The sequence below is a fragment of the Tachyglossus aculeatus genome, unplaced genomic scaffold (assembly GCF_015852505.1).
Source record: "Tachyglossus aculeatus isolate mTacAcu1 unplaced genomic scaffold, mTacAcu1.pri SUPER_30, whole genome shotgun sequence".
NCBI classification, from domain to species: Eukaryota; Metazoa; Chordata; class Mammalia; order Monotremata; family Tachyglossidae; genus Tachyglossus; species Tachyglossus aculeatus.
In genome coordinates, this window is record NW_024044837.1 from 1,801,569 (window position 1) to 1,826,308 (window position 24,740).

The 24,740-nt window shown below is 47.0% G+C and overlaps 1 protein-coding gene and 1 pseudogene across 1 annotated transcript; both read left to right on the plus strand.

The window, feature by feature from the left end:
• The first annotated feature begins 7,417 nt into the window (after positions 1–7,417).
• On the plus strand, positions 7,418–8,358 carry LOC119921806 (annotated as a pseudogene).
• Positions 8,359–16,340: 7,982 nt separating this feature from the next.
• Positions 16,341–17,279, plus strand: LOC119921811 (olfactory receptor 7A10-like). Its single transcript, XM_038741839.1, has one exon. The coding sequence runs from the start codon at positions 16,341–16,343 to the stop codon at positions 17,277–17,279; it is 939 nt and encodes a 312-aa protein (XP_038597767.1).
• Positions 17,280–24,740: the final 7,461 nt, after the last annotated feature.

Below are 24,740 nucleotides of genomic sequence, written 5' to 3' on the forward strand. Positions count from 1 at the left end.
CGTTTTCCCCAAGATTTACATATTATAAATTAGGATCTGCTCCAGAACCTCTGAAAAGTAATATGAAATTCCTTTTCATGTTATATTTTGTAGCGATAAACATCACTTAGCTATTGCTTAATCATTTAAAAAAAAATCAAAGTCCAAGTTCACAATATTAAGTAATGAGAAGCTTGTGAAGCTTTGTGGAAGTCTGCAGAAGCAGAAGCTTGTTCTGCTTGGGTATTAAACTCTGAAGCTTTTGCTTCATGTGATTGCATTTAGAGCTGCTCATTATTATTGTTATTACTACCAATAATAATAATGAGGTAATTGTTAACACTTAGTGTGAGTCAAATACTGTACTAAAAGTGCTGAGGTAGATATAAGTTACTCATATTAGACACAGTCCCTGTCCCACATAGGGCTCACAGTTCAAGTACGGTCATGTAAAGCCCAAGTGTGACTAAAACTACTGACCACTTAATATTCAGTGTGCTCCAATGAACAAGCGTAATTATACACTCCAGCTTGAATAACGATAAACTTGATTAACCTTGGGCAAGTCACTTAACTTCCCTGTGCCTCAGTTCCCTCATCTGTAAAACAAGGATTAAATACCTGTTCTCTCTTTTACTTAGACTGTTAGTCCCACATGGAAGAGGGACTGTGTCTGATCTAATTATCTTGTACCTGGCCCCGTGCTTAGTACACTGCTCTGCACACAATATAAGCACTCAATAAATACTATTGATTGATAGAAAATGGGGAGAGAAGTGGCTTGCTGAATGTGTAGGGGGAGGGAGTTCCAGGAAGAAGGGAGGATGTGAGCAATAGGTCAGTGGTAAGAGAGGGGAGAACAAGGCACAGTGAGTAGGGAGGTGAAGTGTGTAAGTTGGGGTATAGTCGGTGAAGAATGAGGATAGTGGGGGGAGAGATTCTTTAATGTCTTGAAGCCAATGGTTAGGAGTTTCTGTTTACGTGGAAAGGAATGTGCAACTGTTGAAGGATTTTGAGGTGCAGGGAGACATGCTTTTATGCATGTTTTAGAAACGGGAATGAGCGAAGTATGGGCTGGAGAAAGGAGAGATAGGATGCAGGGAGGTCATTGAGGAGGCAGATACAATAGTCGGGTTGGGATATGACAAGTTCTTGGATCAGCAAGGTTGCAGTTTGGATGGCAAAGAAGCAGCGTATTCTGAAGATGCTGTGAAGAAAGAATGAACAGGATTCGGGGAGTAATCCAATATGTTGGTGGAAAGAGAGAGAGAGGACTACTGAGGATAATGTCTACTCTGCAAGTGATGGGAGATTTGGGGGAAGAGAGGATTTGGGAAGAAAGATGAGGAGTACAGTTTGGTACACGTTGAGTTCGTGGTGTCGGCGGAACATCCAAGTAGTGATGTCCTGAAGGAGGAGGTAATATGAGACTGCAAAAATGGAGAGAGATCGGGGCCTATGATGTTGGTTTGGAAATCATCTGTTTAGAGGTTTTAGTTGAAGCCATGGGAGCAAATATGTTCTTCCAGGAAGGTATGTAGATGGAGAATAGAAGGGGACCCAGAACTGAGCCTTGAGAGGCCCCCACAGTGGGTGGGAAGAAGTGGAAGAGCTGGTGAGAGACTGAGATGGAGTAGCCAGCAAGGAGGATAACCAGATGCGGATTGTGTTAGAAAAACCAAGGGTCAATAGTGTTTCCAGGGAATGGGGATACTCCGCAGTGTCAAAGGCAGCTGAGAGGTCTAGGGGGATTACGAGGTAGTAGAGGCTGTTCAATTTGAAGATAAACACATTGCTACAGCGAAGAGGAGCAAGGAAGGCAAAAGGTGACTTTAAGCACCAAAAAAGGACCAGTGCCGGCCTTCCAGTGCATAGCCTGTGTACGGTCGGCAGTGTGTCTCAGGCCTTGACTCTACGAGTAGCTCACGAAGCATTGGAAGTGGTGGGACCGAGGCTCAACTCTCCTTTTGGATGGGAGATTTAATACCCCGTCTTACACTGAACCATGACAAATAGTTGGATTTCGAACCCACAAGGCCAATTAACACAGTAGTATTTGCAAAGAAAAGGCACATTTCACAATCGGTCCAGCAAAGAGATTATCTCCCAGACAAGCCAAGCCAAGCATGTAGAAATGACAGAGCTAGCCTTCTTATTTCAGTCAACCCTGCTCTGCACCCATCAGCCAACCAGCTCTCCCAGTAAGCCTGGCTCTCAGACTAAAGGCTGTCCACAGCCATTCCTAGAGAAGCAGCGTGGCTCAGTGGAAAGAGCACGGGCTTGGGATTCAGGGGTCATGGGTTCTAATCCCGGCTCTGCCACTTATCAGCTGTGTGACTTTAGGCAAGTCACTTAATTTCTCTGTGCCTCAGTTACCTCATCTGGAAAATGGGGATTAAGACTGTCAGCCCCATGTGGGACAACCTGATTATTTTAGATCTTCCCCAGCTTTTAGAACTATGGTTGGCACATAGTAAGCACTTAACAAATACCAAAATTATTATTATTATTATTGTTATCAAGGGAAAATGCAGAATTAAAAGTTCCTCACATTGGCCAGCTGATTAGCATGTGCTGGGAGAATGAGCAGAGCCCCTATTTCTTGAAGTAAACCAGATGTAGGGCTTATGGAGATTGACATGGGAGAGACAGAGTTGGGCAGGGCTAGAGGTGGAACGAGTGGAAGGAGTGCTATAGGTTAAATGCCTCTTCAGGGGAGAGTACAAGAGTTGACAGTGTGTACTGGATTGGCGGAATCTGAGTAAATCCAGATTGGCAACAATTTTAATAAGGTGCCCCCAAGCCCAGTCCCGAATCTCAGCTCTAAAGTGTGAAATGCTGGCCATGAAGTGACTTGTGATGTTGCCTCTTTTCTGCATTTCCCTTGGTTGTTGCAGCACGGCAAAAAAGATCTCATCCCTCATCCCTTACTAAGCCAGTCTGGGGGTTGTACTCTGAGACGGCTTATGAAATGGGCGAGGACACACAGACGTGCCTGCAGCTGTTGAGGTCTCAGTGAGGTTCTGTTCTGTGAACTCAGAATGCACCCGTTCTCCCTAGAGCTGTCTTGTAGTGGACGAAGGAAGACAGGGCTAAAACTTACAGGGTGGCTCAGCACAAGCCATCACCACTGCTGCAAAAATAAAATTCAAGTTCATGTCCTGCTGGCAGCAGGGCAAACCGTTTCCCTCTTAACCATTGCTGTCTGAGCAATGCTCACCTGAGTGGCATGGATCCAGAAAGAATGAGCAACGGTACACTACTGTATTTTCAAAGACACAACGTGCAAGTATGTAACAGTCTCAATGTGATCCGGTGTGAACCGAAGGGCACCTCAACTAGAGATAGTAGTGAGGTTTTGTGTCCTTTGGCCTATCATCATCCACCTGTCGATGCAGCCTGGGACTAGAAACTGAGAGTCATGATGGCTGATCAGATGGACTCAGGAGATCCTGACCCATGAAGGAGAAGCAGGGCCTTGCCCCCAGGGAGATTTCATTGCCCTCTCCACCATGGTCAGAATTATCTGGGATGTTTCCCTCAGAGCAGCCCAAAGAGGTCGAGGGGGAAACCAGATACTGAGTGTTTGTTTGCCTCTAACAAGGAGCTCTGGGAGCCACGAGCTGGAGTTCCCAAGGGCCCAGAGCCTCCTGCAAGTAGTCCCGCCACAAGCCACTCTCCCAACCGCACTGCCCCTGAGGGTGAGGACACAGTGCTCCTGCCTGGGGCCCTGCAGCCCCACATCCCTCATCCCCCTCCATGCTAAGACTGCCGTCCAGAGGAGACGAAGGACGACTGAGGGGCCCAACCCCTCCGGGACAGGGCCCCAGGCCGGCACCAACCTTCCAGGTTAGAACCATCTATGGGGGGACCGACCTGCCACCTAGTCTTGATGGTCGTAGGACAAGCTCCCCAGACATTTCCCTGCCACAGGTTAAGACTGAGTCGCATTGCGGTGTTGGATGACCAGGAGTCAACATAAGAAGAGTAGCCAGGAAATGGCCAGCTGATTACGATTCTCAGTGCATTTTGGCACCCTGAACAACCGGCAAAAAGTAAGGAAAATGTTGCTACTCCCTTCTGCTCTTCCACTAAGAGCTCTTTACTCCTAATGCCAGGAAAGTGCTAGCCCATATGCTTGTCAGACATTGCCACTGGCAAAGTCAGGGCAATTGCAGGGGTATGGTGGTACTTGCAGGAACTTCACCTTTCCTTACTCTTGCCCCTCTGTCCCAACATTGAACCGTTTGGGTGTATATCTACTGTGCTCGGGTGAGTACAGACAATTTGGAAGTCCTGGGACAGTCAATTTTCAATGGGCCCTGGGAGCTTCTGCAAGCAAAATGTCTACCCTGGGCCCTGAATTTTGGGCTTACCTGGATCACTAAAAACCTGTCTTGTCTGGGCAGGAGAGAGACAGGATGATCTACTTGAAGCGTTGGCTCTTTCTGCTCTGCAGGCTTCGGTGAAGGGGCAGTCCCCAAATAGCTTTGGCCCCTTCCAATTGGCCACCCCAGGTGAGTACCCATTTTACCTGGCTTTAAAATGGGCTTTGAGCAGTGGTACCTCTCAATCGACTAGAAATCCAGGGGATCAAAGTTATTGGGGATCAGAGGAGCAGTAAGCTCAGGGTGCTTGCACCTGCTTACGTAGCTCAAACAGGCCAGAGTCAACTACAAACGTGACCACCTCCCCAACTCGGTGACCCGGTAACCCCTCCGATCCACCCTGGGGAGCAAGTCCCTTACCCACACACACTGTCATCCTTGAATCAGCTAGGAAGGAAGAGGCTGTGGCATGGACCTCGTCGATCCTGGCAGCTTGGGTGGAAGAAAAGAGACAGGGGTGGGGGAAATGAGTGACTCGGAGGTGGTCTGAGCAATTAATATATAACCAGACCATATCTCTGGACTCAAAGCTTTTTGTGGACAGGGACCATATCTACCAGCTCTGCTATATTGTATTCCCCCAGAAGCTTAATAATGGTGTTTTGAACACAATAAATGCTCAGTAAATATGATTGATTGATTATAACTATGTGAGGCTGGTTTGGGGGGGATGGTGGAAGAATGTATGTAAGGAAGGAAAGGAATGTATTCCAGAATCAGAATGTAACCTGCCCTGACGAATAAAAATTCCTTGTCTTGATTCCCCCTTCCCATTCCTCTTGGAGTTGCTAAACTATGGATAAATTAGGACTAGAAATTGGCGATACCAGCCTCTCCAGCACCATTCCTAAAGGAAAACAAAGGATAGTGAGGAAGGGGGAGAGAAGTTATTTCAGTGTCTGTCTCCTCCCACTAGACTGTAAGCTCCTGGAGGGCAGGAATCATATCTGCTAATGGTACCGCACTTTCCCAAGTGCTTAATATCATACTCTGCCCAGAGTAAGTGCTCAAGAAATACGTCTGGATGATTGAGAGGAGAAGACCAGGGCCTGGTTGTCTCAGGAGGATCTGATCAGTGAATGGATGCTTTTGAAACAAATGTGGGAGAGGGAGAGTGTTGAGTGTGAATGGGAAGAGGGGAGTGACTAGGATCTTGCTGGTAATGACGAACAATGAGGCGCCTCGATAACTGCAGCACTCTAATCTTTTACCTTTCATTCATTCATTCAATCATATTTATTGAGCACTTACTGTGTGCAGAGCACTGTACTAAGCGCTTGGGAAGTACAAGTCTGAAACATATAGAGACAGTCCCTACCCAACAACGGGCTTTCTTCTTGATGATGATGATGGCATCATTGAAGATCTGTGGCATCACCTCAACTTCTTGTATGTTGAGAAAGAGCTTGTGTAAGCTTTAAGCAGGGTGTCCTCTCTCAGCTTGTAGATGTCAGTGGATAGGCCATCATGTCTTTGTGCTTGGCCATTTTTCATGACTCTGATTACTAATAATAATTGTGGTATTCTTGAGAAGAAGCATGGTCTAGGGGATGGAATACAGGTCTGGGAGTTAGAAGGATCTGGATTCCAATTCCAACTCTGCCACGTATCTGCTGTGTGAACTGGGGAAAATCACTTAACTTCTGTGTGCCTCAGTTACTTCATCTGTACAATGGGGATTGAGAAAGGGAGCCCTATGTGGGACAGGGACTTTGTCCAGCCCCATTATCTTGTATCTACCCCGGTGTTTAGTACATGTGTGGCACATAGTAAGTGCTTAAAAAATACCAGTTATTATTATTGGCATTTGTTAAATGGTGAACTATGGGCCAAGGAAGTTATCTCATCTGCAAAATGAGTCTTAAGACTGTGAGCCCCATGTGGGACATGGACTGGCCATCTTGCATATGCCCAAGTGTTTAGTACAGTACCTGGCACATAATAAATGCTTAACAAATCACATTAAAAAGGAGTTAACGATCTAGCAGAGGAGACAGGCATTAAAATAAATTTCAGGTAGGGGGAAGTAACTGAGTTTAAGGATCAGTACATAAGTGCTACTAGAGGTGGGTAAGGGGAAGGTGATTGTCCAAATAGGAAATGCAGGAGTGACAGGGCAGTTATGAGGTGGCGTGGGATTCTAGGGTGGGAAAATAAAAGATTAATCAGGAAAGGCTTTCTAAAGGGATTAGAATCCAGGTTTCATAAATCCCCATCCTGTGTTCTTTTCACTAAGACATGATGGTTGTTTTCCATCTCTACCAACTAGAGGATGCATTCTATTTTCGGTCTGGTTAGGACACAGACACATTTATGGTATTTCTGTCACTGGAACTGAGGACCTTGGTGTCATCCTCGACTCCGCTCTCTCATTCACCCCTCACATCCAAGCCGTCACCAAAACCTGCCGGTCTCAGCTCCGCAACATTGCCAAGATCCGCCCTTTCCTCTCCATCCAAACCGCTACCCTGCTAATTCAAGCTCTCATCCTATCCCGTCTGGAATACTGCACTAGCCTTCTCTCTGATCTCCCATCCTCGTGTCTCTCTCCACTTCAATCCATACTTCATGCTGCTGCCCGGATTATCTTTGTCCAGAAACGCTCTGGACATATTACTCCCCTCCTCAAAAACCTCCAATGACTACCGATCAATCTGCGCATCAGGCAGAAACTCCTCACCCTGGGCTTCAAGGCTCTCCATCACCTCGCCCCCTCCTACCTCACCTCCCTTCTCTCCTTCTACTGCCCAGCCCGCACCCTCCGCTCCTCCACCACTAATCTCCTCACTGTACCTCGCTCTCGCCTGTCCCGCCATCGACCCCCGGCCCACGTCATCCCATCTGGGTCAGAAGTCTATGGAAAGATTAGACTGGCCTTTTCATGGAGTTCAACTACTTCCCAATCTGAACCAAGAACAAAGGACTTCACTTCACAACTTATGCCAGCTGTCCTTGCATGCCCCTAGACCCCCTTTGGGGTAGAATTGGACTGGAAGTGCTCCATGGTCACATTCCCCTGTCTTGTCTCTCCCAGCAGATCTTCCGGCCCCATGGAGAAAGGAAACCAAACCAGTGTCTCGGGATTCCTCCTCCTGGGACTCTCCGGCTGGGCAGAGCAGCATCAGCCCCTGTTCGTGCTATTCCTCTGGATGTACCTGCTCGGGGTCCTGGGGAGTTTGCTCATCATCCTGGCCATCAGCTCCAACACGCACCTGCACACCCCCATGTACTTCTTCCTCACCAACCTTTCCCTGGCCGACGTCTTCCTGTTATCCACCACCATCCCCAAGATGTTGGTCGGCATCCAGACCCAGGATAAATCCATATCTTATATTGGATGCTTAACACAAATCTATTTTTTTTTGCCTTTTTAATAGGTCTGGACCATTTTCTCCTCACTGGGATGGCTTATGACCGCTACTTGGCTATATGCCACCCCCTCCACTACACCACAATCATGAGCCCACGGCTCTGTGCCCTGGTGGTTGCTGGGGCCGCGACTGTCAGTTCTCTCCATGCCCTGATACACACCCTGTTGGTGGGTCGCTTATCTTTCTGTTCCAATCATGAAATCCTTCACTTCTTCTGTGACCTTTACCAGGTCCTAAGGCTTTCCTGTTCCAACATCTTCATCAATGAAGTGGTGATATTCGTCTCCTCAATAGGGCTGGGTATAATTCCCCTCACCGGGCTTCTGTTCTCTTACACACGTATTGTCTCCACCATATTGACAGTCCCATCTGCCAAGGGAAGGTATAAAGCTTTCAGCACATGTGGATCTCACCTGTCGGTGGTCTCCTTATTCTACAGCACCTTTCTTGGGACCTATCTCTGTCCCACATCTAATCAAACATCCCGGCTGGGCTCGATAGCATCCGTGATGTACACTGTGGTCACCCCTATGTTGAACCCCTTCATCTACAGCCTGAGGAACGAGGACATGAAAGGGGCCCTGAAAAAACTTGTCAGCAGGAAGCATATATTCACATAAATTCTGATCCTCACTTCTTGAAATCTTCAAGGCTTTAAGCTGTGATGAATTCACCTGGGGGTTAAATTCCTGCATCTTTCCCATGCCAGTCAGCCAACATCAACAGATCACATACCATTTGTGTTATCAATCAATAGATGGTATTTACTGAGCATTTATTTTGTGCAGGGCACAGTAATAAGTGCTTAGGAGGTACAATACAGAGCTGGTAGACACATTCCCTGCCCACAAGGAGCTTACAGTCTAAAAGGGGAGTTAGTTATATGTTGAGTTAGTTTTCCTATTGACAGGTGGTCCACTACGAAGGAACATCATTGTCATATCATGTTCTAGACTGTGAGCCCATTGTTGGGTAGGGACCGTCTCTATAGGTTGCCAACTTGTACTTCCCAAGCGCTTAGTACAGTGCTCTGCACACAGTAAGTGCTCAATCAATACTATTGAATGAATGTTTATTTATTAAGTGGCTCTGAGTACAAGATACTGTACTTAAGATTGTAACAATTTGGTGTCCCCCGAGAGATAGCAACCCACCTGCCCTGAGTCATAGGATTAGTGTACAGCTGGGTAGCTAGTGATAGCCTGGTCGATTTCCCTGCTGCCTCTTTCTGGGGCCTTTGCAGGTACAATTTGTTCCCTTAACTTGCAATTGTAGATGTTCTTGAAAAAAAAAAAACATGTACAATTAGAATCTCAATGCCTAATTCGATTTTAAGGTACTTGAGGGCAGGGTTTTTTTTTTTACTGTTGCATCATTCCAAGGGGCCTATTACCATTGTGGGTCCAGGTTAAAGGGGCCAACCTCAGCCCAGCGAGGGGCCCTCTCTTGTCTAGGGTAGCAGAAGGATTGATCCTCAAGGCCTGGCTTCCGTTCCTAGAGCACACATCATCTGGTGGAGAGTTTGGGCCGCACTGTTCTAAGACCACGTACAGAGGACTGTTCCTGTGTCAGTGATTCCTGAGTCATCACCACCTAGTGAAAAGTCTCTGAACCTGTAGCCCTGACCCAGGGATGCCTGCAGGAAAGTTCTTACTTCAGCAACCAGTCAACCAATGGCATGGAAGGTGTTTGGGATTGTGTTATCTTATTGGGATGTATTGCTTGGGGCACCTGAGGGTGCACCCTAATGGTTCTACTAAGACTCAGTAAAATATACTTAGCTCATATTGGTGAGTGGATGTGACTACGGTGGACTCCCAGCCTCTATCAGTGTCCTGGGGTTCCCGTTGGGGGCCGGGAGGATCCCTCACTGGAGTGGGCCCAGCCCTCTTTGCCAAACGGTTTACTCTAATGCTGATTCTGATGCTCTCCCTGTGAATGTGTGATGGCCCAACCCACAAATGCAACATTTAGGTCAAGTGACAAGCTTGTGCTCTAGGCAAATTCTTGTTTGGACTCCACGGAGGAAAATCGCCTGAGCCCCTGCCAGGCCTAATATTAGCCTGAACACATAATATAATGTTTGTCCCCAACCTTTCGTTCCACTTTAGAGCGAATGACCCAACTTGCATTCCCTGAGCCTTCATGGTAGCCTTTCCCACTATTCAACATCTTAATAAAGAACCTCCGGTCCAGCACTGGAAACAGTCAGGGGTCAAGGGTGTAGCCAATCACAATGGCTGATCAAAAATGGATTGATCAAATGCTTAGCACTCTATCATCCTTCTCCTTATTACCCATCCACTCTCTTCTCCCACTAAATGCCAGCTCACGTTCTCCATTCTTTCAAAGTTCACCTTCTCACTGTGCTTAGTGCTTGTTTCTCCCACCTCAGATCCCTCACTCATGCCTTTCCTCTTACTTGGAACTTCTCTGTCCTTCAAATCCTCCAGACCACAACTCTCCCCATCTTCCAATCCTTTCTGAAGCCCCAACTTCTCCAGGAGGTCTTCCTCAGTGAACGTTCCTTCTCCCCAGGTCCTATCCTCCTTGCTACCATCTTAGCACTTTTTCATTCACAACCTCTCTTCACACTTTTGTGAGAGGAGACAGATGACAGAGTGCTAGTCAGTTGATCAATCCATTTTTTGAGCACTTACTGTGTGCAGAGCACTGAAGTAAGTTCTTGTGATAATACAGAGTGCCAATAAACAGAAGTTTCTGCTGGTGGTAAAGATGAATGGGTAGCTATTACACAGAGCCTATACTGATTCTTACCATGATGTGATTGCCTGTTGTACCTAATGATGTAGGTGCTTGACTATTTGAGAACTTCTTTATCTTCTTTATCATTTATTTTATTTTTGTCATTCTCATTATATTGTAAGGTACTTGAGGGCAAGGTTCATGCCATCTACAATATGGTTCTCAGGTGACTAGTGATTCTGCTCAGTCTACCAGGTCAGACTTCTGACAGCACTTGGGTACATAGCCATAATTTATTTCTATATTAATATCTGTCTCCCCCTCTAGGTTGTAAGCTCCTTTTGGGGAGGGATCCTGTCTACCAACTCTGTTGTATTGCACTCTCCCAAGCACTTTGTGTAGTTCTCTGTACACAGTAAATATTCAATAAATACCATCAATTGATTGATTCTATCCTAGGTCCACCGGATCCAGGCTAGTAGCTGCAGTGACATGATATGGGCACCAGAAAAAATGGGATAAGCATCCTGCTGACTGGCTTTCCCTTGCACAAAGGGTCAGAGACCCAGTCTGTCCCTAGAATCATGCAGTAAGGCATGCTTGTCTGAGAGATGCTAGTCCTGGAGACCCAGTGATAGATGGCCAGGACATACAAGGTGACCATGGCCTGTGGAGAAACTATCCCTTCTATAAGGGGAGCAGCCAGGCCCTGTCCCCAGGAATAATAATTCGAAAATAATGATAGCAGTTCTAATAGTATTTATAAAGTGCTTACTCTGGGCTAAGCGTTGTGATAAGACCAGGGAGTTTTCACCCTCCCTGAACTTGATCAACAATCCCAGGAACGTCTTCTTCAGCAGAGCCCAGAGGGGCCGGGCTCTAACAAGGAGCTCAGAGATCCACAAGCTGGGGGCCCCAGGGGCCCGGAGACTTCTGCAAATAGCCCCACCATGAGCCCTGCTCCCACCCGCACTTCCCCCACCCGTGGGTGAGAATGCAGTGCTCCTGCCCAGAGCCCCAGCCGCCCTAGCAGCCCCATGTCCCTCTTCCCCTTCACACTCAGGCTGCCATTCAGACTAGACAAGGGAAAACAGAGGAGCCCGACCCCGTGGGGACAGAGCCCTGGACCGGCACCGACCTTCCAACTGACTGCCAACTGGGTCTGATGGTCCCAGAATCTCTCTTATCCAGCCCTGGTGCCTGATAGTCCTCCCGACAGTAACAGATCTACATGTGGCCACCCTGCAGTCTGGCAGGGTCAGGTATCTAATTCACATTCCCGACACAGACAGGGACCAAGACTAGCCAGCGGGCGGTAAGGAAAATCCCTCTACAGCCCCCTCCTCTCCTCGCTGCATGCTCTACCCTCCTTTCCCTAGCCACAAATATGGTGAGTGGATGGGCAGTGTGGAGTGTGTTTGTGTGCGTATTGTGTGTTTGGGGGTGGGGGGAAAATACCCCAGGATGTAGGAGAAGGAGAGGGCAGGATCCTTGTTTATGCATTTACAGACATGTAACTCCCCCTAACTGCCTCCCAGGAAACACTTCCCATCCCAAGGTAGCTGCTCTGCTGGTAAAATTTGGAGACAAGGGGCTATTCAAGCAAAGAGGGGTGGGTAATAATAATAATGATAATGATGGCATATATTAAGTACTTACTATGTGCAAAGCACTGTTCTAAGTGCTGGGGAGGTTACAAGGTGATCAGGTTGTCCCACGGGGGGCTCACAGTCTTAATCCCCATTTTACAGATGAGGTAACTGAGGCACAGAGAAGTTAAGTGACTTGCCCAAAGTCACACAGCTGATAATTTGTGGAGCTGGGATTTGAACCCCTGACCTCTGACTCCAAAGCCCGTGCTCTTTCACCGAGCCACACTGCTTCCCATGGGTGTGTTTGTGTGTGTGTCTGTCAGATAGAGGGATTGATTCTAACATAAGAAATGTCCTACTGAGTGAGACTCACGGTCCATCCAACTCAGAAATCTGTGTCTCACTATAGGCACCAAAGATGCTCGGAAGAACTGGCTGTTGACTGTCCCCCGAGACAGGGAGTTCCTTGTCCCATCCCACACTTTTCTCTTAACCAATCCCATGTCACCATCCATGTACCCTGTCATTCTTCCTGAACATTCTAACTCTTCTCCCTATCATCCCTAACTATCCCTCTCTGTTGTGATCCTCTCACCCACAAATATGTCCAAGTTGCTCTTGAACCTAGTAAAGGGACAGACTAAGTCTGCCAGCAGAGATGGGAAGAGCAGTGGAGGGAGACGGGTAGATGAGGCAGGGAGAGAGACAAGGAGGGTAGAAGGAAAAGATGAGGGAAGGAAAGGACGGAGTCTGGGAGGGATGGTGAGACAGGCACAAGGGCAGGTTCTGCGGAACAAGCGTTGGGGAGGATACAAGGTGATCGGGTGTTCCCACGTGGGGCTCACAGTCTTAATCCCCATTTTACAGATGAGGGAACCGAGGCCCGGAGGAGTGAAGTGACTTGCCCAAGGTCACACAGCAAAGTAGGAAAAATAGTCGTCACACAGCTGACAATTGGCAGAGCAGGAATTTGAACCCGTGACCTCTGACTCCAAAGCCCGGGCTCTTTCCACTCAGCCACGGTGCTTCTCACTTGTCACTTGGCAATTTTGCCACTTGTCAGCTGTGTGACCTCGGGCAAGTCATTTAACTTTTCTGTGCCTCAGTTACCTCATCTGTAAAATGGGGATTGAGATTGTGAGCCCCACGTGGGACAATTTGATTACCTTGTATTTACCCCAGCGCTTTGAACAGTGCTTAGCACATAGTAAGCACTTAACAAAAACCATAATAATAATAATAATTATTATTATTATTAAGCATTTGATATTCACCCCACCCTCAGCCCTCCAGAACTCATGTGTATATCCACAATTTATTTTAATGACTGTCCCCCCTCTAGACGGTAACATAGCGTACTCTCCCAAGCACTTTGTACGTGGTTCTGCACACAGTAAACGCTCAATAGATACCGCTGATTGATTGATATGGGGCAGTGAGAGCAAAGAGAAAGGGGGAGCAAATAAGAACAAAAGAAATGCTATTACTGGATCAGAACTATGGTCTCTCCAGCTCAGCATTCTGTCTCTACCAGTGGAAACCCAAAAGTTGGAGGAGCCATGGGGTGGCTGCCCTTCTTGATAGCAAACGTCAGAGTTAAGAATGAACCATCTAACAGCCCTAAATTTCTGCTAGTGGCCCATCATGGCATGCTCATCCATGAATAAATGCAAATCTTTCTTGAACTTGCTGATAGTTTTGGCTGCTCAACTTCTGGGGGGTAACACATCCCAAACTTGTAATCCACTTGGAGGGAGATGTGTTTCCTTTCGTCTGTTCTGAATCACTCCCTTTAACTTTTAATGGGTTTCCCTTCTTCTGGTACTATGGGATTTGGGGAACAACAATTTCATGTGTACCTTGTTCAAGTCCTTCCCGATTTTGTAGACTTCAATACTATCCCCTCTCAACCTATGTCTCTTTCAGTCTGTCCTTTTAAGGAAGCCATTCCATCCTCACGATCATCTTGGTTGCCCTTCTCCGTACCTTAGTGCCTGGCACATGGTAAACACTTAACAAATAGCATCATTATTATTATCCAACTCAATTCTGTCCTTCCTGAGACATGGCAATGAGAACCGTGTGCAGTATTGCAAGGGCTGGTGTTTTATGGTTTCATATGGTGGCAGAAGTTTGCAATTGTTTTTTAATCCCTTCTCGATGAAACCCAACCCTCCCTTGGCCTTTGGTCTACTATTGTACAAAGGATCTGTGATTTAAAACAACAGTCAATGATGACTTTGAGGTCTCATTACTGTATCATAATTGATAATGCTGGACCTTACATCATCAATCAATCAATGGTATTTATTGAGAGCTTACTAGGTGCAGAGCACTGTAGTAAGAGGTTGAGATGGTACAATACAACACAATCAGCAAGCACGTTCCCTACCCAGAATGAATTTACAGTCTAGCGAAGAGTTTACACTCTAAAGTCATGGTACTCTCCACTACCCATCTCCTTATCTTCCCTTTCTTTTTCCCACTGCATCCCAGCTCACACTCTCCAATCCTCTCAAGCTCACTTTCTTGTTGTCCTTTGTTCTTGAATCTGACCCATTGTTCTCACCCACCCCACTGCATGGAACTCCCTCCTTCCTCAAATCTATCAAACCTCACCCCTCCCCTCTTCAAAACGCCATGTAAAACCAGGTCAGGCATCCCCTGACCAATGATCACCCCCCCTGGTTCTGTCCTCCAATTCATCACCCTTAGCACTTATATATTGATTTGTATATTCCAACTATTTATTCATCTTTGCCTGTTGTATCTATGTTTTTATTTCTGCTCCCATAGAATGTACATACAATGGGAGCCCGTCCCACTGCGGGTTTCTGAAATGTAGCGGTTTTCAGGAAAGTTCCCCAGTTCAATCCTGAACGGAAACGTATCCTTAGAGGAAGCAGCGTGGCATGGCTCTGCGAGTCAGAGGACCTGGGTTGTAATCCCAGCTCTGCCGCTTGCCTGCTGTGTGGCCTGGGACAAGTCAATTAAGTACTCTGTGCCTCAGTTTCCTCATCTGTAAAATGGGGGTTCAATACCTGCTCTCCAACCTACATGGATTGTGAGCCTTTCTTGGGCTACAAACTGTGTCCAACCTGATATACTGTATCTACCACAGGTCTTAGGGCAGTGCTTGGTGCATAGTAAACTCTTAATAAATACCATGATTATAATTACTATTATTGTTATCATTACTATTATTATTCCTATTACATTATAAGATCTTTGATCTCAGGTCTCCTACTTCTATTGTGGATTTTCAAGCCCTCGTACAGTTCCCTATACATAGTAGATGATCAATAAAGACTGTGTGCTACCAAGGTAAAGGTACTGTATACCAAGCACTGCCCTAAGCACTAGAGAAAGGAACAAAGATGGTATTTCAGACACTGTACCTGACCCACTAGGGGTTCACAGTCTAAAAATAAAGGAGGGTCAGAGGTAAGCGTAGTGAAGTTGGCAAGGGACACATTCATTCCTTACCGTTGATCCATGACCACACAGCCTCCTTCTGCTGTAATCTTGCTTATCTTCTCTCATTAGTACTTGCTGCTTCTCCCATTCTGGCCATTTCTGTCTCTCCCAAGGAAGTTACAGAATGTGAGCCAAGAAGGAGGTGTCCTCAAGGCTCTACTGGAATTCGATTCAATTCAATTCAGTTCAATTCAGCCATATTTATTGAGCGCTTACTGTATGCAGAACACTGTCCTAAGTGCTTGGGAAAGTACAATACAACCATAAACAGTGACAATTGCTGCCCTCAACAAGCTTACAGTCTAGAGATGTGAGGGACAGACATCAGTGCAAATAAATAAAATTACAGATATGTACATAAGTGCTGTAGGGCTGGGAGCGGAAAAGAGCAAAAGGAGCAAGACAGGGTAACACAGAAGGGAGGGGGAGATGAAAAATTAAATGGGGCTTAGTCAGGGAAGGCCTCTTGGAGGAGATGCACCTTCAATAAGGGTATGAAGGTCGAGGGGGAGAGTAATGATCTGTAGGACTTGAGGAGGGAGGGTGTTCCAGGTCAGAGGCAGGATGTGGGCCAGGGATCAGCGGCGAGACAGGTGAGATTAAGACACAGAGAGAAGGTTAGCACTAGAGGAGTTAAGTATGTGGGCTGGGTTGTAGATGGAGAGAATCGAGGTGTGGTAGGAGAGGGCACGGTGATGGTTCCCCAACAACCACATCTTCTTCTCAGATTACACTGCTCATTCGTTCCCCTCACCATCTCAATCGAGGCAAGATTTGGGCTAAATAATGATACTATTTGAAATCTCCCCAGCAGATTCACAGGCCCCATGGAGAGAGGAAACCAAACCGGCATCCCGGAATTCCTCCTTCTGGGACTGACTGACCGGATGGAGCAGCGGCAGCTCCTCTTCTTGCTTTTTCTCTGGATGTACCTTCTCGGGGTCCTGGGGAGCCTGCTCATTGTCCTGGCAATTGGCTCTGACCCACACCTGCACACCCCCATGTACATCTTCCTCAGCAACCTCTCCCTGGCCGACATCTGTCTACTATCCACCACGGTCCCCAAGATGCTGGTGAACATCCAGACCCACAGTAAATCCATAACCTACGCTGGCTGCCTGGCGCAAATGTTTTTCTTCATTCTGTTTGGAGGTCTGGACAACTTTCTCCTCACCGGGATGGCTTATGACCGCTACGTGGCCATATGCCACCCCCTCCACTATACCACCATCATGAGCCCATGGCTCTGTGTGCTGATGGTTGCTGGGTCCTGGAGTCTCAGTATTCTCCAGGCCCTGACACACACCCTATTGGTGGTTCCATTATCCTTCTGTGCTGACAATGAAATCCATCACTTCTTCTGTGAACTTAATCAGGTCCTGAAGCTATCCTGCACTGACACCCTCATTAATGACACAGCTGTGTTGATTTTGACAGTAGTTCTGTGTGTGGTTCCCTTCGCTGGACTCCTGTTCTCGTACAGTCGCATCGTCTCCACCATACTGAGAATCCCGTCTGCCAGGGGAAGGGGCAAAGCTTTCTCCACCTGTGGCTCTCACCTGTCTGTGGTCTCCTTGTTCTACGGCACTGGTTTTGGGGTCTATTTTAGTCCCACATCTACCCACTCATCCCAGAAGGGATCTAAAGCATCTGTGATGTACACGGTGGTCACCCCTATGCTGAACCCCTTTATCTACAGCTTGAGGAACAAAGACATGAAATGGGCCCTGAAAAAAGTGTTCAGCAGGAAAACTCTCTTCTCCTAGGGACCATTATCCTTTCTCCTGGTAGCTGGGACCCTGTTATTTCTACTTTCTTGGAAAGGAAAGGAAAGTATAGGTAGACCCCATGACACACCAGGTTAGCTTCTTTGGAAATGTGATTGTGTCATGAATGGGGCTACTGTGGGGTATGTTTTTACATGGGGTAAGTTAATCAAGTCAGACACAGTCCCTGTCCTACATAGGGCTCACAGTTCAAGTACGGTCACATAAAACCCAAGTGCGACTAAAACTACTGACCACTTAATATTCAGTGTGCTCCAATGAATATGCATAATTATAAACTCCAGCTTGAATAATAATAAACTTGATTAACCTTGGGCAAGTCACTTAATTTCTCTGTGCCCCAGTTCCCTCATCTGTAAAATAAGGATTAAATACCTGTTCTCTCTCTTACTTAGACTGTTAGTCCCACATGGGAGAGGGACTGTGTCTGATCTAATTATCTTTACCTGCCCCTATGCTTAGTACACTGCTCTGTACACAATGTAACCACTCAATAAATACTATTGATTGATAGAAAATGAGGAGAGAAGCGGCCTGCTGAATGTGTAGGGAGAGGGAGTTCCAGGAAGAAGGGAGAATGTGAGCAATAGGTTCGTGGTAAGAGAGGGGAGAACAAGGCACAGTGAGTAGGTAGGGCTTGAGAGGAGTGAAGTGTGCAAGTTGGGATATAGTGGGTGAAGAATGAGGATAGTCGGGGGAGAGATTATTTAATGCCTTGAAACCAATGGTTAGGAGTTTCTGTTTACGTGGAAAGGAATGCACAACTGTTGGAAGACTTTGAGGTGTAGGGAGGCATGCTTTTATACATGTTTTAGAAATGGGAAATGAGGGAAGTATGGGCTGGAGAAAGGAGAGATAGGATGCAGTGAGGTCAGTGAGGAGGCAGATACAATAGTCGGGTTGGGATATGACAAGTGCTTGGATCAGCAAGGTGGCAGTTTGGATGGTGAAGAAACAGTGTATTCTGAAGATGCTGTGAAGAAAGAATGAATAGGATTTGGTGACTAATCGAATACGTTGGTGGAAAGAGAGAGAGTTATTGAGGATAATGTCCACGTTGCAGGTGATGGGAAATCTGACAGAAGAAAGGATTTGGGAAGAAAGATGAGGAGTATGGTTTGGGACACGTTGATTTTGTGGTGTCGGAGGAACATCCAAGTAGTGATGTCCAGAAGGAGGAGGTAATACGAGACTGCAAAAATGGAGAGAGATCAGGGTCTATGATGTTGGTTTGGAAATCATCTGTTGTTGAGAGGCTTTTGTTGAAGTCGTGGGAGCGAATATGTTCTTCAAGGAAGTGTATGTAGATAGAGAGTAGAAGGGGACCCAGAACTGAGCCTTGAGGGGCCCCCACAGGGGGTAGGAAGAAGTGGAAGAGCTGGTGAAAGAGACTGAGAAGGAGCAGCCAGCTAGGAGGAGAACCAGATGAGAATTGTGTCAGAAAAACCAAGGGTCAATAGTGTTTCCAGGGAAAGGGGATACTACGCAGTGTCAAAGGCAGCTGAGAGGTCTAGGGGGATTACGAGGTAGTAGAGGCTGTTCAATTTGAAGATAAACACATTGCTACAGCGAAGAGGAGCAAGGAAGGCAAAAGGTGACTTTAAGCACCAAAAAAGGACCAGTGCCGGCCTTTCTGTGCATAGTCTGTGTACGGTCGGCAGTGTGTCTCAGGCCTTTGCTCTAGGAGTAGCTCACGAATCATTGGAAGTGGTGGGACTGAGGCTCAACTGTCCTTTTGGATGGGAGATTTAACACCCCGTCTTACACTGAACCATGACAGACAGTTGGATTTCTAACCCACAGGGCCAATTAACACAGTAGTATTTGCAAAGAAAAGGCATATTTCACAATCGGTCCAGCAAAAACATTATCTCCCAGACAAGCAAAACCAAACATACTAGCATGTAGAAATGACAGAGCTAGCCTTCTTGTTTCAGTCAACCCCCCTCTCCACCCATCAGCCAACCAGCTATCCCAGTAAGCCAAGGCTTTCAGAATAAAGGCTGTCTACAGCAATTCCTAGAGAAGCAGCATGGCTCAGTGGAAAGAGCATGGGCTTGGGATTAAGGGGTCATGGGTTCTAATCCCGGCTCTGTCACTTATCGGCTATGTGACTTTAGGCAAGTCACTTAACTTCTTTGTGCCTCAGTTACCTCATCTGGAAAATGGGGATTAAGACTGTGAGTCCCATGTGGGACAACCTGATTACCTTGTATCTCCCCAGCTCTTAGAACTGTGCTTGGCACATAGTAATCGCTTAACAAATACCAAAATAATAATAATTATTATTATTATCAAGGGGGAATGTGGACTTAAAAGGTCCTCCCATTGGCCGGCTGATTAGCATGTGCTGGGAGATTGAGCAGAACCCCTATTTCTTGAAGTAAACCAGTTGTAGGTCTTATGGAGATTGACATGGCAGAGGCAGAGTTGGGCAGGGCTAGAGGTGGAAGGAGTGGAAGGAGTGCCATAGGTTAAATGCCTCTTGTGGGGAGAGTACAAGAGTTGACAGTGCGTACTGGATCGGCAGAATCTGAGTAAATCCAGATTGGCAACAATTTTAAGGAGGTGCCCCCAAGCCCAGCCCCCAGTCTCAGCTCTAAAGTGTGAAATGCTGACAACGAAGTGACTAGTGATGTTGCCTCTTTTCTGCATGTCCCTTGGTTGTTGCAGCACGGCAAAAAAGATCTCATCCCTCAACCCTTACTAAGCCAGTCTGGGTGTGGTACTCTGAGATGGCTTATGAAATGGGCGAGGACACACAGACGTGCCTGCAGCTGTTGAGGTCTCAGTGAGGTTCTGTTCTGTGAACTCAGAGTGCACCCGTTCTCCCTAGAGCCATCTTGTAGTGGACAAAGGAAGACAGGGCTAAAACTTACAGGGTGGCTCAGCACAAGCCATCACCACTGCTGCAAAAATAAAATTCAAGTTCATGTCCTGCTGGCAGCAGGGCAAACCGTTTCCCTCTTAACCATTGCTGTCTGAGCAATGCTCACCTGAATGGCATGGATCCAGAAAGAATGAGCAACGGTACACTACTGTATTTTCAAAGACACAACGTGCAAGTATGTAACAGTCTCAATGTGATCTGGTGTGAACCGAAATGTACCTCTACTAGAGTTGATAGTAGTGAGGTTTTGTGTCCTTTGGCCTATCATCATCCATCTGTCGATGCAGCCTGGGACTAGAAACTGAGAGTCATGATGGCTGGTCAGATAAACTCAGGAGATCCTGGTTCATGAAAGAGAAGCAGGGCCCTGCCCCAAGGGAGATTTTATTGCCCTCTCCACCATAGTCAGAATTATCTGGGATGATTCCCTCAGAGCAGCCCAGAGAGGTCAAGGGGGAAACCAAATACTGAGTGTTTGTTTGCCTCTAACAAGGAGCTCTGGGAGCCACGAGCTGGAGGTCCCAGGGGCCCAGAGACTCCTGCAAGTAGTCCCGCCATGAGCCACTCTCCCATCCGCACTGCCCCTGAGGGTGAGGACGCAGTGCTCCTGCCTGGGGCCCTGCAGCCCCACATCCCTCATCCCCCTCCATGCTCAGGCTGCCATCCAGAGGAGACAAAGGACGACCAAGGGGCCCAACCCCTTGGGGACAGAGCCCCAGACCAGCACCGACCTTCCAGGTTAGAACCGTCTATGGGGGGACCGACCTCCCAACTAGGTTTGATGGTCCTAGGACAAGCTTCCCAGACATTTCCCTGCCACAGGTTAAGACTGTGTCGCATCATGATGTTGGCTGACCAGGAGTCAACATCAGAAGAGTAGCCAAGAAATGGCCAGCTGATTACGATTTTCAATGCCTTTTGGCAACCCGACCTACTAGCAAAAAGTAAGGAAAATGTTGCTACTCCCTTCTGCTCCTCCGCTCAGAGCTCTCTACTCCTAACAGCCAGGAAAGTGCTAGCCCATGTGCTTGTCAGGAATTGCCATTGACAAAGTGAGGACACTTGCACGGGTAAGGTGGTACTTGCAGGAACCTCACCTTTCCTTACTCTTGCCCCTCTATCCCAAGATTGAACCGTTTGGGTGTATATCTACTGTGCTCGGGCAAGTACAAGCAATTTGGATGTCCTGGGCCAGTCAATTTTCAGTGGGCCCTGGGAGCTTCTACAAGCAAACTGTCTTCCCTGGGCCCTGAATTTTGGGCTTACTTCGATCACTAAAAACCTGTCCTGTCTGGGCAGGAGAGAGACAGGATGATCCACTTGATGCCTTGGCCCTTTCGGCTCTCCTGGTTTCAGTGAAGGGGCAGGCCCCATATAACATTGTCCCCTTCAAACATTGTAACCCCAGGCAAGTACCCATTTTACCTGGCTTTAAAATGGGCTTTAAGGGGTGGTACCTCTCAGTCAATTGGAAATCCAGGGGATCAAAATTGTTGGGGATCAAAGGAGCAGTAAACTCAGGGTGCTTTCCGCTTCAGTCTATACTTCAGTCTGCTGCCCGGATCATCTCTGTACAGAAACACTCTGGGCATGTCACTCCCATCCTCAAAAACCTCCAGTGGTTGCCTGTCAACCTACGAATCAAGCAAAAACTCCTCACTCTTGGCTTCAAGTCTCTCCATCACCTCGCCCACTCCTACCTCACCTCCCTTCTCTCCTTCTACAGCCCAGCCCGCACCCTCTGCTCCTCTGCTGCTAACCTCCTCACTGTGCCTCGTTCTCGCTTGTCCCACTTTGGACCCCTGGCCCATGTCCTTCCCCTGGCCTGGAATGCCCTCCCTCCACACATCCGCCAAACTAGCTCTCTTCCTCCCTTCAAAGCCCTACGGAGAGCTCATCTCCTCCAGGAGGCCTTCCCAGACTGAGCCCCTTTTTTCTTGTCCTCCTTCCCTCCCCATCACCCCGCCTTCCTCTTCCCTACCCCCTCCCCCTCCCCACAGCACTTGTATATATTTGTACATATTTATTACTTTATTTTACTCGTACATATTTATTACTCTATTTATTTTATTAATGATGCACATATAGCTATTTATTCTGACGGTTTTGACACCTGTCTACTTGTTTTGTTTTGTTGTCTGTCTCCCACATCTAGACTGTGAGCCTGTTGTTGGGTAGGGACCGTCTCTATACGTTGCTGACTTGTACTTCCCAAGTGTTTAGTACAGTGCTCTGCACACAGTAAGCACTCAATAAATATGATTGAATGAATGAATGCTTGCACCTGCTCACACAGCTCAACCAGGCCAGAGTCCATTACAAGCGTGACCACCTCCTCAACTCGGTGGCCCGGTAACCCCTCCGATCCACCCTGGGGAGTAAGTCCCCTACCCACTCAGACACACTGTCATCCTGGAATCAGCCAGGAAGGAGGAGGTTGTGACACGGACCTTGACAATCCCGGCAGCTGGCTGGAAGTGAAGAGACAGGGGAGGAGAAAATGAATGACTTGGAGGTGGTCTGAGCAATTAGTATAACCAGACCATATCTCTAGACTCTAAGCTTTTTGGGGACAGGGACCATGTCTACCAACTCTGTTATAATGTATTCTCCCAGAAGCTTAATACGGTGCTCTGAACACAATAAATGTTCAATAAATATGATTGATTGATTATAACTATGTGAGGCTGGTTTAGGTGGATGGTGAAAGAATGTATGTAAGGAAGGAAAGGAATGTATTCTAAAGTCAGAATGTAACCTGTCCTGATGGATAAAGATTTCTTGTCTTGATTTCCCATTCACATTCCTCTTGGAGATGTTAACCTATGGATAAATTGGGACTATAAATTGGTGAGCCAGCCTCTCCACCACCATTCCTAAAGGAAAACAAAGGGATAGTGAGGAAGGGGGAGGGAGGTTATTTGGGATAGTGAGGAAGGGGGAGGGAAGTTATTTCAGTGTCTGTCTCCCTCCACTAGACTGTAAGCTCCTGGAGGGCAGGGATCATATCTGCTAATGGTACTGTACTTTCCCAAGTGCTTAATACCATACTCTGCCCAGAGTGAGTGCTCAATAAATACATTTGGATGATTGAGAGGAGAAGACCAGGGCCTGTTTTTCTCATGAGGATCTGATCAGCGAGTGGATGCTTTTGAAACAAATGTGGGAGAGGGAGAGCGTTGAGGGTGAATGGGAAGAGGTGAGTGACTAGGATCCTGTTGGTAATGACGAATAATGAGGAGCCTCGATAATTGCGGCACTCTAATCTTTTACCTTTCTTCTTGATGATGATGATGATGGCATCACTGTAGATCTGTGGCATCACTTCAGCTACTTGTATGTTGAGAAGCAGCTTGTGTAAGTTTTAAGCAGGGTGTCCTCTCTCAGCTTGTAGATGTCAGTGGATAGGCCATCATGTCTTTGTGCTTGGCCATTTTTCATGACTCTGATTACTAATAATAATTGTGGTATTCTTGAGAAGCAGCATGATCTAAGGGATTCTATACCAGTATGGTAGTTAGAAGGATCTGGATTCCAATTCTGACTCTGCCACGTTTGCTGTGTGACCTTGGGAAAATCACTTAACTTCTCTGTGCTGCAGTTACCTCATCTGTAAAATAGGGATTGAGACAGGGAGCCCTATGTGGGACAGGGACTTTGTCCAACCCCATTATCTTGTATCTACCCCAGTGTTTAGTACAATGTCTGGCACATAGTAAGTGCTTAAAAAATACCAGCTATTATTATTGGTATTTGTTAAATGGTGAACTATGGCCAAGGAATTTACCTCATCTGCAAAATGAGTATTGAGACTGTGAGCCCCAAGTGTGACATGGACTGGTCATCTTGCATATGCCCCAGTGCTTAGTACAGTACCTGGCACATAATAAGTACTTAACAAATCCCATTAAAAAGGAGTTAACAATCTAGCAGGGGAGACAGTCATTAAAATAAACTGCAGGTAGGGGGAAGTAACTGAGTTTAAGGATCAGTATATAAGTGCTACTAGCGGTCGGTAAGGGGAAGGTGAATATCCAAATAGGAGATGCAGGAGTGACGTGGCAGTTTTGAGGTGGGGTGGGATTCTAGGGTGGGAAGATAAAAGATTAATTAGGAAAGGCTTTATAAAGGGATTAGAATCCAGGTTTCATAAATCCCCATCCTGTGCTCTTTTCACTAGGACATGATGGTTGTTTTCCATCGCCACCAACTAGAGGATGCATTCTATTCTGGGTCTGGTTAGGACACAGGCACATTTATGGCCTTTCTGGCACTGGAACTGAGGAAATCTGGGTCAGAAGTCTATGGAAAGATTAGACTGGAGCTTGCCAAAGACCTTTTGATGGAGTTCTCCAACCACTTCCCAATCTGAATCAAGAAAATACAATTCTTGGGTTAGATAGTCAGGGTTGCAAACCAAGGACTTCCCTTCACAACTTATGCCAACTGTCCTTGAATGCCCTTAGACCCCCTTTGGGGTAGAATTGGACTGGAACTGCTCCATGGTCACATTTCCCTGTATTGTCTCTCCCAGCAGATCTTCCGGCCCA